The sequence below is a fragment of the Takifugu rubripes genome, chromosome 7, assembly GCF_901000725.2.
Source record: "Takifugu rubripes chromosome 7, fTakRub1.2, whole genome shotgun sequence".
Classification (NCBI taxonomy): Eukaryota; Metazoa; Chordata; class Actinopteri; order Tetraodontiformes; family Tetraodontidae; genus Takifugu; species Takifugu rubripes.
In genome coordinates, this window is record NC_042291.1 from 3,272,574 (window position 1) to 3,286,803 (window position 14,230).

A 14,230-nucleotide genomic window follows, 5' to 3' on the forward strand; every position below is an offset into this window, starting at 1 on the left:
TCCTTATTAAAAGTGTGGCCTTCAGTTGCAGTCAGCCCCCTGAGTTAATGCTTTGCTCCAGCTGTTGCTGCCATTCCAGCTGTTATATCTCATCTCTCCACCAGCTTTGCACATCTAGAGATTAACTGGATCGACTGGAGCTCAGCTGTCTGGTGAGGATCCTCCCCAGTCTCAGGTCTCCTCCAGCCTCTAAGGGCCTTTCATCCATTTGTCTTCCATCCACTCTGACCAGCCTCCCTGTCCCTGCTGAAGACACCCCCTAATGTTCTCACCTGTCTGTGTCCTCTGAGTCTGTGTTACAGCGGTTGTGTCCCACCTCATGGGCAGGGTGCCATTACTGTGAGAAAACATCAACAATCCCAAATTATTCTTAATTGGCCACCAAGGTGACCATTTGTGCCTCCTATATGGGCTTGCTGGGAGGGGCCGCACGCCATTCTGCCATTTTCTTTCTTTATTAACTGGCATTACCTCCCTTCCAGAGATAAGTCTCATCTCCACTAGCTGCTGAAGTATTCCAGTGTTGAGGCCACGCTTTATTAGCATGTCCAGTCACACACACACACACACACACACACCCCCACACACACACACACACACACACACACACACGCACGCACACACACACACATCCTGTTTAGCATTTGTCTATGAAGCAGTCTTTCAAACTTGAAAATACCAACATTTTATTTACTGACATAATAAAACACCTATATAAACTACTATGAACTCCAAACAGCATTTCCTTCTATTACTTCATCTTTTATGGCTACTGGAAAATATTCGGATAGGACCAGTTATACAATAATTAATAACACGCTTTAAATAGAAACTTAGAAACATCTGATTTTTTTTTGAATTCTACATTTGCAGTGTTTCTCACAACAAGGTTTCAGTGAACGAGTGATTTGTAAAAAAAAAAACAACTCCTGATTATATTTCATTCGTCATTGGTGGGTTACAGTACAACCTTCTCATATGATTAGGAAACCTATAGCTTTAGGTATAAATGTGCATCCCAGCGTTAGTGATATTGATGGCTGTACATATAAACACTGACAGAACAGCTATATTACTCCTATTAATATTATGTAAACATTTAAACATGCCTATACAATTATAACCTATGTACAGTGTACCCTTTAATAATCTAATACAGCTAAAACTTACAAACCAGGACACATAAATGGTTTGAAAAGAAGGGGACGAGAGTTCCCTTCATTCTACTGAGCAGCATACATGTTTTACCAGGTTGTTGTGCTCACTTATGTACAGGGGCAAACTTTGTCCTGCCTGAATCGGAACAGAAAGGGGAGTTGACCTTCATTCTGCTGGAATAAAGAGCGCCACCTAGAGTCTGAATCTGAATATTACACCAAACTAACTCATTAAAACCTATTTTTCCTGGTAAGAAGACAATAAAGGTGCAGTTCCAAGAATGATGACAGCTCAGTTTAGTCTTGTACCTTATGGTCCACCTCAATCATGCTGTTGTCCACTATGGGTTTGAAGCCCAGATGGTTGTAGGTGGGTTCAGTCCACTCTGGGTCCACTCTACAGTACCGTATGGATGAAGTGGCAACTTACATTAATTTTTCCTTTACAAATACAGATCAAATTACGGCCCAGCTGTACTGTGGGGGCTATGCACCAAAGGCCTGGTACTTAACAACATAAGTCAGGAATAGGTCAAGACTCGCATATATATATAATATAAAATGACAAATAAAATAAGTGTTTTCTTTTTAGAGGCCAAAGCCGAAGGAGGGAAGGTAAAACAGTAGAAACTAGGCAGACAGTGTGGTCAGGGCGTGACTCTTGCGCCTCTTATCTTGTTTTCTCTTCTGGTAGAAGGCATAAAGAGCATTGAGGGGAACACAGCTGACCGTTGACACCAGCAGCAGACCAATGAACAGCTGACAGTAGACAGGATACTCCATCGGCTCTGCTTTGCCCTGAGGAAATAACAGCAACATATTACAATTATAGCTCATTACCAGTGAGCAACCTGTCAGACCTGTGGACCATACCACTTTAGGGAAGGGAAGGGGGGGATCAGAGCTTTGAAAACCTATTAAGTGCATTATTATCAATTTTTAAATTATTATTAATTAAATGTTACTGTATATTCAGTCATCATAATGAAGTTGACAATTTACGCAACAGCTGATTTCTAATCCTGATCCAGAAATAAAGAACCAGCTGATCACATCTGTGGTTCCCCAGAGACGATGTGGTGGAACCAGCAGCTGCTCATGCTGGACCTCTCCTGAGGATGGAACCTCGTTTTTGGCTGGTTAAACACGCTTCTGGTCTTGAACTTTTCGGTTTTCTTGTTGATGTGTCAACAGAACAAATGTGTGCAGGCAGAATTTTGATGGGTTGGAGGTGTGTGTAGCCATGGAGACGAGTCAGCTCACCAGATGTTTGTTCCACGCCTGGTAGGTGGGCGTCCCGCCCAGAATGTAGTTGATAATGTAGTATAATAACAGGCAGATGAGGAGGAGGGGACTGACTGCTAACCACATGATTTTCCAGTATAGGTTGGGCGCATGTCCGAGCATGTCCTCTATATCTTTCTCAAACCTATAATGAGCAATGAACAACTCGATTGATTGACCGACTTGTTTGCAGGATCAATTAAAGTTATAGTTTTTTAATATTGCACAAAAACTTACCTCTTAATTCCATAGATGTAACTCACAATTATGACCTCAAAAAGGACGATAAACAGCAGGGAGAATGTTGCTGCATAGTCATTGAATATTGTGAACCAATAATTCCCTGACGTGGTGGTGAAGCCCAGTCCAAGCAGCAAACAGAACACACACACTAAGCCTAAAAACAGACATCATGTCAGAAATGAGCAGCAAAGATTAAAGAAAAAGCCGGAATATAAGCTTCGTCCTTACCATTAAACAACTCACTGCTCATTTTGGATATAACCTTAAAGTCTCTGAGTGGGGTCACAATGGCTGTGATGTTGCCCAACATGCTCCCGACTCCGAGGAGCAGGAGCATGATGAAGTACAGCACTGACCACAGTTGGGGCAACGGCATATTCATAATCGCTTCACTGTACATGATGAATGCCAGACCGGGCCCCTCTGCTGCCTGGAATCACACGTAACAAGACATAAATGAACGGTGGCTAAGTGGTCGTATGTACTGTAGCCGCCCTTCGACACAGGTACGATCACAACTCTAACCCTAACTAGTAATTCATCAAAAGTCAAAACAGTTGATAGAGATTTGATTGTGGTGACATTGAACCTCAAATGCAGGTGTTTCTGCTGCTGCCGGAAGGTTTAAACTGAGTAAAATAGTACAAAAGTGTGTTTGTGTGAGCCGTGAACACTGACTCTGAACCCTCATGTGCTCATAGAAGTAGTGTTAGGAGAGGGTTAGGGTTAGAGGCATTAGGCTTATCCTCGCCTCCATCCCACCACATCTATATTTTACTGGCTTTAAACGACAGGAACAAAGAGGAACGTACATCTTTTAGCTCATTTTTCAGGTCACAGGTTTCTATTTTGTGCTCAATAGCTGCAAACTCCTCTGGGAACGTTGTGTTCAGCTTTGTAATCCAGTCGGTAACCGTGTCCAGGCTGATGCTGTCCTCTGCTAAATCAAAGCTGTTCAGCAGGAGAACGCGCATTCTGCAAGAAGAACACAGGTACAATAGAACATTTCACATCAGTTTCACAGATATTTACCTGCTTTCATCCTTTTCTTCTCATTTCTACCATATGTGTGCTGACGTATTTAATTGTTAACATCCTTATAATGTTTTTTTTGTTGATGTGTCCTCTCTTAATAGTTGACTCTGACTCTAATCAGTGTTTAGTAAATGCTGTTGCAGGCGAGTTCAGACAACTCACCCACACAAGTTTGATCTAAACGTCTGTTAATGTGAACAGTTCAGTGGAAATTATCTCCAGAAGACACGTTGTTAAACATTAAACAGCCAATAGGAGTGTGTTTTTTTTATTTATTTTGCATGAATTTAAAGTGGAAGTCAAAGCGCCACCCTGCAAAATGATGAGGACCTCAGGAGATCTGAGCTCTTAGATAACTGTGACTGAGATATCAGACCTTCAGCAGCCCGTGAGGGCCATCAGCTGATGATAACTGGGATTTCATGAAAGGAGAAGACCTCCAGAAAGGTCTGTCAGACTCTGGAGATGTGCTTCACTGTTGACTGCTGAGCTACAGCTGCACAAACATGAACTTCATGGAAGAGTCATCAGAGGAAAACATCTCCTGCATGCTGACAACAGAACTCATCAGCAGACGTTTGGGAAAGAACATCTGGACGAGTCTGATGGACTTTGGAAACAAGTCCAGTGAACAGACGAGGTTGAAAAGAGACGTCAATGGGCAAATGAGCAAAGGCCTGTTTGAAGAACAAACGGCACAGAACATCTGTCCAGATGGTAATCATGGGCTGGATCCATCAGGCTTTGGAGTTGTGCTGCGGCCAATGGGAACATCTCACAGGGAAGAATGGACAGACATAGGGCATTTAACAGTTACATACAATAACCATCTCAACTATCCCTGACCCTGACCCTGACCCTGACCCTGACCCTGACCGACCCTGAACCAGACCCAGACCCAGAACCAGACCCAGACCCAATTCTTACCTTAAAACCACTTTTTAACCCTCAAAAACACAGGTACAGTCCATTCACTGAAGGGAAAACACTCATAAAAGCACTCCCAAAAATGTCCTCACTTTGCTAGTAGAATGCAACTTTTGGTACACAATCACACACGTACGCTCACGTATGCACACACATAAGCACACCCACCTCTCCAGGCAGTTCTCAAAGTTGACAGTGGCCTTGAACCCATAGATGGAAAAGGTTACGATGCTGGCAAAGATGGAGGTTCCACTGTTGATCAGGGAGACCATGATGGCCTGGCGCTCAAAATTGTTGTTGTATTGGTTGTAGCTGGCAAAAGCTATAAGTGACCCAAAACCCAAACCCAGCGAGAAAAAGATCTGAGTGGCTGCGTTGATCCACGTATAAGGGTTGGCAAGCTGCTCCATCTGAAAGATGACAGCAACAGAATCTGTCCAGATGTTGAGGTGGGACACGTATGACATGTATGTTGAGTTTTCTCTGATGTAAACTTACGTTTGGTGTAAACATGTAAGTTATCCCGCTGAAGGCGCCTTTGAGGGTAAAGCCTCGAATCAAGTAGATAAAGAGGACCACGTATGGAAAGGTTGCTGTGAAGGTCACCGCCTGCAGGTGAAGAATCCAGAGGAGAGCAAACTTTCAATGTTTGGAGTTTAAACCTGTGAGTTCTGGATTATAGTGGTTAGCATGGCTGCACGGAGGAAGCTCTCCTTCACTCACATGTTGTGATTATACAGTATGTTATGTTGTTGCATGTTCTGTTCAATAAAATGATCCAACTTGTTATTCTCCCCCCCTCTCTCTCCCCTCTCTCTCTCTCTCCCCTCTCTCTCCCCCTCCCCCTATCTTGCTGTCTTCCTCTCTCTGCCTCTCCCCCCTCTCTCCCTCCCTTCTCACTGTGCCAGACTGTCTTATGTGGACATGTCCAACAATAGCGCTCGTGTCCTCCTCTACGTGTTAGACGATCGCTGCTTGGATTATTGACCTGAATCTGTCCCTAACACACCATCTAGAGCTGCTTCTACAGTGTCATATCACTATTGGTAAACTTGACCAATGAGTAATAATAAAAAGAAATGCTATCTCTGTTTGTTTATGTGCCAAAACACTGTAAATTCAAGTTGTCTTACCTTCCCAGTTGACTTTACTCCTTTACTAATCAACAGGTAAGTGATACCCCAGGCAAGCACCAGGCACATTGCCTGGCCATAATGGATGCCACCATTTACTTCAATAGATGGGGAGATGTTTAGTGTTTCCCTGTAGAAGAAATATTTGGTAGATGTTGCCGTTTCACACTCCAATAAGGCTCCTGTCCGGTTTGAATTTAAAGGGCAATCAGCCCAAGGCAGTGAAGACTGGGATGGAAGTAAGGTGAAACACAGAACAGTACGTATATATTTATTTCTATTGATTTGTTTATGTATGATTTAACAGACATACATAAATATCATGTGCAGCCAAGTCTTGAATTACTTCAACAATGACACATGTATCTTTGTCTCTACACGCTAACATAGTGGATTTAAAAACAGAAACTCAACTACAGACATTCAGTTTAAGGGCACATTTAACAAATAACAATTACAATAAATTCGGATTTCTCTGGGTTTTAGCAGCTCTATAAGATTGTGGGCATCTGTTAGAACAAGCAGTCAGATGATGAAAACCATCTTCACGTTCCTCTCTTTTCATAGCGGTAGAGGACTAACCTTAACCCAGTGTATTACTTTAAATAATGGAAATTTTTGCTCTTAAAAGAAGGGCCAATTCTTTGTTTTTGTTTTGGTCATAATTCTGCAGCAGTTGAACTGAAAATATGAACAGCCCTCTAGATCAACACACAATAGGCCAAAAAAAGCCAATGGAATCATGAATGCTGCACACAGATGGACTCATGCAAGAGAGCTTTCCAGCATGACCTCAAATGACCCTCATGAGGGGCTCTAATTGATTAAGCCAGGTCCAGGTTGATCCTCTCTCAGTTTCAGTAAGGTCCATTTGCACTCCTGCTAGACTCAAACAATAATAGTTGCTAAACGGGTGCTGTATCGTTGTGTTTGTGACCCGTTGTCCTAGTCAGAGTCCCCCACCACAGTCCAGAGTCCAACATTAAGACATCTACGTTGTAGAATTTCTGAGTTTGTTGGATTGTTCAACAGAAAGACGGAACAGAAAGTACGCTTCTTTGTCTTATGAGTACAGTGAGATGCAGAAGGTTGGACCCAAAATACTGTTTGTGTGAGGAGTTAAACAATTGGAAGATGAAAGCATCTCCAAAAGCTAAAAGGCTACAGGCGACACACAACCACAGCTCTGGTTAGGTCACATACACTGATCACCCCAGTTGCTGGGGCCCATTGTACCTATTGACACTGAAGGTTGGGACGTATTTTCACATCAATCCAACTGCACCTACTGATTTTACTGGAATATCTTCTTGGTTAAAGTTCCACAAGCCAGTATTATATGGCTGGTTGCAACTGGTACTCCAGACCAACTTTTTCTACCCCATGTTGCCATGAATGTATGTGTGTGAGTGTGTGTGTGTGTGCTTACTTGAAATGAATGAAAGAGGTACCAGAAGCTCCATGCGTTGATGATGTTATAGTACAAACACAGATATAGTGATGTCACCACACTGGCAAAACCTCAAATGACACAAATGATCATATATTTTAAACGTATTCATCCTTTCTTCAATGCTTGACAGAGTTCAGTAAGATTTTACCAAAGGGTTCCAGTAAAGCAGAACCTTTTGGTCCTTCCTGAATAAGGTAGGAACCCCGCCTACAGTCGCTTGGCTCTGTCAACACTTACCCACTCCCCCCAGGTAGGGGCTGATGGCAGTCCAAGCGCCAATGCTGCCTAGTCTCATCTTCTGACCAATAGCAAGCTCCATATAGAATAAGGGAATCCCCTCCAGAACCAGCATGATCATATATGGAATCAAAAATCCCCCTGAGGGTTTAGAGAGAGACATATTTATAGGCATTTTGATAAAAACAAAGGGACCTATGATTTGAATACTGTTGGCAGCACGTAACATCTTTTTTTTTGTACTGAGGACAGCAGAAGAAAAAAGCTTCCAGATATATACGCTGTACAGGTGAACTGAACAGATATTGAACTTTGAAGTCCTAAGGCAAAGGTTACCAAGAGAACAAATGTAGGGATGGAGAGTGTGAACTTCCTGATGCAGCTTCTACTGCTCATTGTGGTCGTCATGAGCAACTCAGGCCCTGTTGCCTGGGTTACCTGCCTGCACCAATGTTTAACATAGTCATTTTTCAACTCACATTAGAACAAAACACTGAACTTGTTATTTTTGGCCAACACCAAGCTTGGAAGAGCCAAACACTTTAAAAAGACAGATAAGGAAGAGAACGGGGAACTGGAGTCTCCGGAGGTCCAGCTGCAGCAGAATGTACGGTAATTAGAAAAGTCTAGAAGAGCCTTTAAATCACAGGGGGAACGTCACTCGTAATCAGCATGAGCCTGAGAAAAGGCAGAAGTCTACAGCTGAGAATAAGGACTGTGAATGACATGATGCCAAGGAGGGAGGTGGATGTTCTCTGTGTCCATGAGACAAGGTGGAAAGGTAGTTAGATTCAAGACAGGAGGACACTGGGCTCGGGTCCACTTCAAGCTGAAGCTAGAGGTGGCAAAGAGTGAACAAGGGGTGTACAAAGGGCTGGAAATGAAGGGAGGGGGAGAAAGAGTTGCAGAGTTTGGCGAGGCAGAGAGATGGAGATGGTGATGATGACCAGCAGCTGAGATGATGAAGGAAAAGGGTGCAAATGTACTGCCAAGTGTCAGAGAATCCCAACTGAAGAGGTGACTATTGTGGGGAAGAAAGTATCAAAGCTTACTGAGAGTGAAGGGAGGAGGACGCTGAAGAGGATGAAGACAGTCGGTCCCGTTGACATACCTGTGCAGGTGTTTGGGAGAGGTGCTAAGACAGATGGGCAGAACTGTGGCAACTACAGACAGATTAAGTTGAAGAGTCATTATAAAGATGTGGGATTAGAGTAGTAGAAACCAGCCTGTCAGGGGTATGACGTCATGCCGGGAAAGAGGACTGTAGAAGCAGCCGTTGCACTGACACTGTTGGTGGACAGAGACGTGCAGAGAAGGTCAGAGAGAGCAGCTGATTCTGTAGATCTGAGAAATCTCACGGCGGGAAGTGAGCTCCTGTTGGGGGGGTCCAGGACATTCATCACAGCTGTGGGACAGTGGTGAGGTGTGACAGAGGAGTTCAAGGTAGGACCGCATCAGAGATCAGCCCTGAGCCCCTTCTCGTTACTATGGTGATGGACGACTGTGATTAGGGGGGACACGAGTGTCTTTGGACTAGGATGTTTACAGATGACATATAATGAGAGCAGGGATCAGGTGGAGGGGACCACAGAGGTAGCGGCGTGCCCTGGAGAGGAGACGTAGAAGTAAGACAGGACACTTGTGTGAATGAGAGGACACCAGGCGGAGCGGCGATGTTAGAGGGAGGAGAGATGATGGAGCTGGCCTGATGGAGAGAGTGGAAAAGAGGTGTGGAAGTGTGTCAGCAGCTTAGAACGGGTGGAGAAAGCTGTCGGGGGGATAGAGCCTCCACCAAAATGGAGGGAAAGGTGCTGAAGATGGTGCTCGGAGATGTGAGACTGGACATATGGACATAGATGAGGAGGACCTGACATTAGTTGGTGTGAGACAAGAGGATGACGAGGTTAAAGGGGGATGAGGAGGAAGAGTCAGCCATGAAGGGAACAGCATGGATAGAAGATGATGAAGAAGAGGAAGAAGCACCAACTATCACTAACTAAAACAATGTTTTTCTTTTCTCAAATCATACAGTTTGATTTTGTAGATATTTATTATGAAGCAGAAGTGAAGGAGGCCATTATTGATGCTTAGGTTCCTTTATATTTCTATCACAATGTTGACGCGTAGATTCTAATTCAAAGCCTCAGCAGGAGAGCTTTCTCTCAGGTCACAGCATCATTTTTTAGGATTTTCTCTCTTTTTTAAGCACACAACATCTTTACATTAAACAAACGCATAAATCCCCAAAGATCAGTGCTTTAATAATTTTTTTTGTTGACTGGAAGCCACAGTCAAATATGTCTCAAATATATGATTTCTATATTGAACTTCCTGAAGCTCCATGAGTTAATCACACTGATTTTTTGATTTATATAAGAGACTAAAGTTATTTTCGGGGCTAATAAAACTCTCGTAATAGTGGGTGAGGTCAAAGAGCGTTTCCGTAATGAATGACTGGATAATTATTGACATAATTGATGATAATATCAGTCCTGGCTCGGCATTACAATGATCAATGTGATTGATTTTAGAAATAATAAATACAGTTTGAACAGCTCAGTCTGTTCTAAAGACTTGTGATCATATTGTACGCAGATATTTTAAGAAATAATTAACGCCTTCTAATCTGTCTGACTATTAGTGCGTGGTCCGTTCCTCCTACTTATTAACTAATCGTGAGCCAGCAGAGAATTGATTGGGATGTACTTGGTAACTAATGGTTAACTAAATCATCAAATTCATTTGACCTCTTGATTATAAAATTATTGTAATTGTCTGTTTTGTCGTGAAATATTGTTTGATGTATTTTATTTTTTGCATTTATGGATTCCATAATTCCATAATCAGTCAGCAAAAATGTGCCAACCCTAAATCCAGTGCAAAGTCTGTTGACTGGTTATAATGTCTAAATATATTTCTGTATTTGCTTCCTGCTCCTGGAATCCCTTATGATCTGCAGTTGCACTTTCTTTATTATGAGCCTCAACTTTGAGTTAACTCAAGGTTTTACAGCTAATTCTCTTTGATAAGGCTTCTTCTAAAACTCCATCAGCAGCATGACTCAGATTATAAAAGCAACAAGTCAATAAACATCTGGGAAATAAAGTCGTTTGTTTGCCTCATTTCAAGGTTGCGAGTGTTATATAATTAACATGTGTGCTGTTGTTTCATATTTTAAACATTAAATCACCTTTGACTGCCCCGTCCCCCCCCCCCCCCCCCCCTCTCTCACACACACATACACACACACACACATATTTTTTGGGTGCAATATTTAACAGTGTAGATTTACAAGAGATGATGCTCAAGCATGTAAATGAGCCAGTTTAACCATATGACGTACTTTTCCAGCTACATTTAATGATTATCAATAATCAGTGACTGACTCTGACTCCACACTTACCTCCGCCGTGCATTTGACACAAGTACGGGAAACGCCAGACGTTCCCGAGTCCCACCGCATAGGACACACATGCCAGCACAAAGTGTCGCGGACTGTCCCAGTTGGGCCTCACATCATTTCCCATGTTTACGTCTTTAGAAAATATCCTGGTAAATTCTCAACCAGTGGACTTCGACCAGTCAGGCGAATGGAGGGATTAGAGCACGGCGTGGACAATGTGCATAACTGCACACGCTGCCAACTTTTTATAGGCTGAGGGATTGAACACATGAGGAGGAGGAGGAGGAGGAGGAGGAAGGCAGGCCTGTTAGCTGTGGACTGGAAGCCCACACCCACAAGTTAAAATCAAATCTAACAATCAGGAAAGAGTGCTGCAGGTGCTTCACACCGTCACCGTCATCTGTTTTCCAAGTTATATTGTTGTCAAAAACATACAAGACTGAAATAAAAGGGGCCATTTGGTTGAATATTACAACTTCTGAGCAAGGTCTGGAGGCTCTTTGCTCCTGATGGCGCCATGATGGAGCAGCTTCTAGTTGAATACATAGAATAACCCATATAACACCTTTTTGATCTAATTTTTACCTTGGGGACATGTAAATGTAACTATATAACTGTAACTATATAACTGTAACTACCTGTGTACAGGTGACATTATATAGTTGCACACAGCCTGCGGCAGGTGCTTGAATTTTTGCGGTGTCAATGATAGAATTTTAAATATTGAATATTCAGTTTCTGTTTCTCATACTCGTTTCTGTGATCATGTTGGCAGGAGGCGACCACAGCATGGGGGATCAACTCGTGTGATTATCGGGGCTCATAAACCGAGGCACAGCGCTCAGGGACCTGTGGCAACATTCCAGACGCTTCCGTAAGTGATTTCAGTTGTCAATCATAAATAAATAATCCTACTGTTGGAGGTCATGCATAGCATTCTATCACCCTTATGCTGATAAACGGATTGAATCTTTTTTAATCTCTTCTAATCATAGTCACCAGAAAGCAAGCCAGATCTCATGAACTCTGCTTTAGATCTGCAATTAGCAGCATCATTCTTATGTTTAGTGCCACAGTGGATCAGCTAATATCGCTGAAACCCACAAATCAATAAAACCAGGGGCAAAATACCTTCAAATTGAATCTCAGAGTGATCAAAATGATACAAAAACCTTCGACACTTGGCATCCACACACTGAAATCTCAACCCAATAAACACAAATAACTGAACCACTAACACTGAAAATATCATGATCCTTAAATGTGACAGGATCATTCATGTCATACATACAGTTTAGAGTCAAAAAACAGAAAAGTAGTCCTGCACTATTTCTCATACAAAAAGCCTTTTTTCCCTGTGGGTTTTTTAAATGTACATCCTCCGTTATTTACAGTGGGTTCGAGAGGCAAGAATAATTCTGAAAACTACAAGGAGCAGGTTGAAAACAGTGATTGGGTAACGTGCACGCCACCACCAGAGAGGGTCCTGCTTGTATAATGGTCCATGTGTGGCTTCTTGCTGTGCCCTACTTTTCAAGTAGAGCAGTTTAGTGTTTGTGACTGAAGGGTGCACGACACGACAGAATGGAGTAGAAATAAACAAAACACACTCTTTCGGTCCCAAGACAGCTTTTCAATAAGACACACATAGTCTTCAAGAATTCAATGAATTAAGAAAATCAGGAAATTAATTCAAAGAGTTCAATTCCTCCAAGGTTTCACAACCTCTCTTTGCACCATTTGATATTCATCCCAGTCAGCATGGAGATGGTTGGATCATTAAAAGCATCAATATCAGAAGGTGAATGTGTAGAACTAAATGTCTCTTGTGTTTATTAGAGGGAAACGTCTGTCTGGTATAGGAGCAGTCCAAAGAACACTAATAAGGGGCTGTTGTGTAATGATCATGTGTGGTTTCTTGCTGTGTTTTTGAGTTCTTGCATTTTTCAGGTTGAACACAAGTACACCTGTAAAGCGCAGCCTGAACAAGCTTAAATGACATAACAAAGCTCCTGCTCTTCATTACTATGTTAGAATTCTATAGCTGGCTTCCATAATGTCTGCTGACAGATTTTGGTTTATGGTTTGTTTCTAGTAACAGCGTTGAGCCCTAACGTGACCTCCTGCTCCCCCTCATGTCGTACTGGCCCCCTTTTGAGCTGCTGGCCTCCAACAAGAGCTGCAGATACTCTGACTCAAGCGTCTGGTCATCACCGTTTGGCTTCACACCCTCACGCTCACGCGTGCTTCTATCACATGCACTTTATATCCCGGGATTCTTCTTGAAGAGATAATCAGTGTTGTAGATTTCACCTATCAGTGGGCATAATCTTCCCTGATTGGTGTATATTTCATTGCAGGGTTATAAAACATTTTCCCAGTGTGTGTGTGTGTCCGTGTGTGTGTAAGTATATATATATATATTTATAGATGTCTATAATATATATATATATATATATATAAACAATAATAATAAAGAATAGAAAAATCTCCAATAAAATAACTAGGAAACTCTGAATAAGTGGGTTTTAAAAGAGATTCACTCACTGACAGTAAGAAGGAAAACTTTGAGGTCACAGAAAATCAGGACTTAAACTATTAAGAGCTTTACTGGTTATTACTAAAACTTTAAAGCTGAAACATACTTGAGGGCCAGAGGTGCAAATGTCAGAGGTGTCAGTATTTAACCAACAGATTTGTAACCAGGAAGGAGGGAATTCAAGACTGGTGGTGCACAGGGAGAATCACCTGCACCAAAGATAATCAATTGATTGGTGTTCATATTCATCAGAATTCCTCCATCTTCCACCCTTCAAGGTAGGGAACGATACATTGCTGGTTAGGCACTTTTTCCTCATCTTTAAAGACTCGCTTGAAAAACTGCACAAATGTCCCGTTTATACAAGACGTCAGTATTAGTTCTGAAGTTAAACGATGAATCAAATCCACCCTCTAATACCGAGGAAGTACAAATAATAACCTGGAATGTTAAAAGGTCATGATCCTGAGGTTCACTCAAAGTTCTCCTCCAGCATTTATGGTTGAGAAAAGCAGTTAGACAGGAAACTAAAGAAAATCACTACAGAAATCCCGGTAGCTGGGTGCTAATACTTCATTCCAAAGTAAACCCATTTCGTGCAAGTGTGATTATCTCTATACAGACATCTGGATTTAGACCAAAGTTGATTTGATCAGAAGTTTACACAGAATCAATTATGGAGCTGCAACACTATAGAGAACTAAACCGAAAGTCCAGAGTATTTAGTGACAGCATGACAGTGTCTTCATTCTCTGATTTGCCATCATCCCCAAAATCTTGATGCAAAGTTGCTACTTCTGCCTAGTGGAAAATGTTTCC

General features: G+C 42.3%; 1 protein-coding gene across 1 annotated transcript; it reads right to left on the reverse strand.

Moving 5' to 3' along the window:
- Positions 1 to 661: 661 nt before the first annotated feature.
- Positions 662 to 11,098, reverse strand: LOC101068598 (sodium- and chloride-dependent transporter XTRP3). The gene is made up of 11 exons (XM_029839148.1): positions 10,873 to 11,098; positions 7,470 to 7,610; positions 7,209 to 7,300; positions 5,780 to 6,007; positions 5,145 to 5,255; positions 4,815 to 5,056; positions 3,497 to 3,659; positions 2,913 to 3,114; positions 2,679 to 2,838; positions 2,421 to 2,586; positions 662 to 1,955 (listed from the first exon to the last, which is right to left on the reverse strand). Exons 1-11 carry the CDS (start codon positions 10,994 to 10,996, stop codon positions 1,788 to 1,790), a joined length of 1,797 nt encoding a protein of 598 aa, XP_029695008.1. The 5' UTR covers positions 10,997 to 11,098; the 3' UTR covers positions 662 to 1,787.
- Positions 11,099 to 14,230: the final 3,132 nt, after the last annotated feature.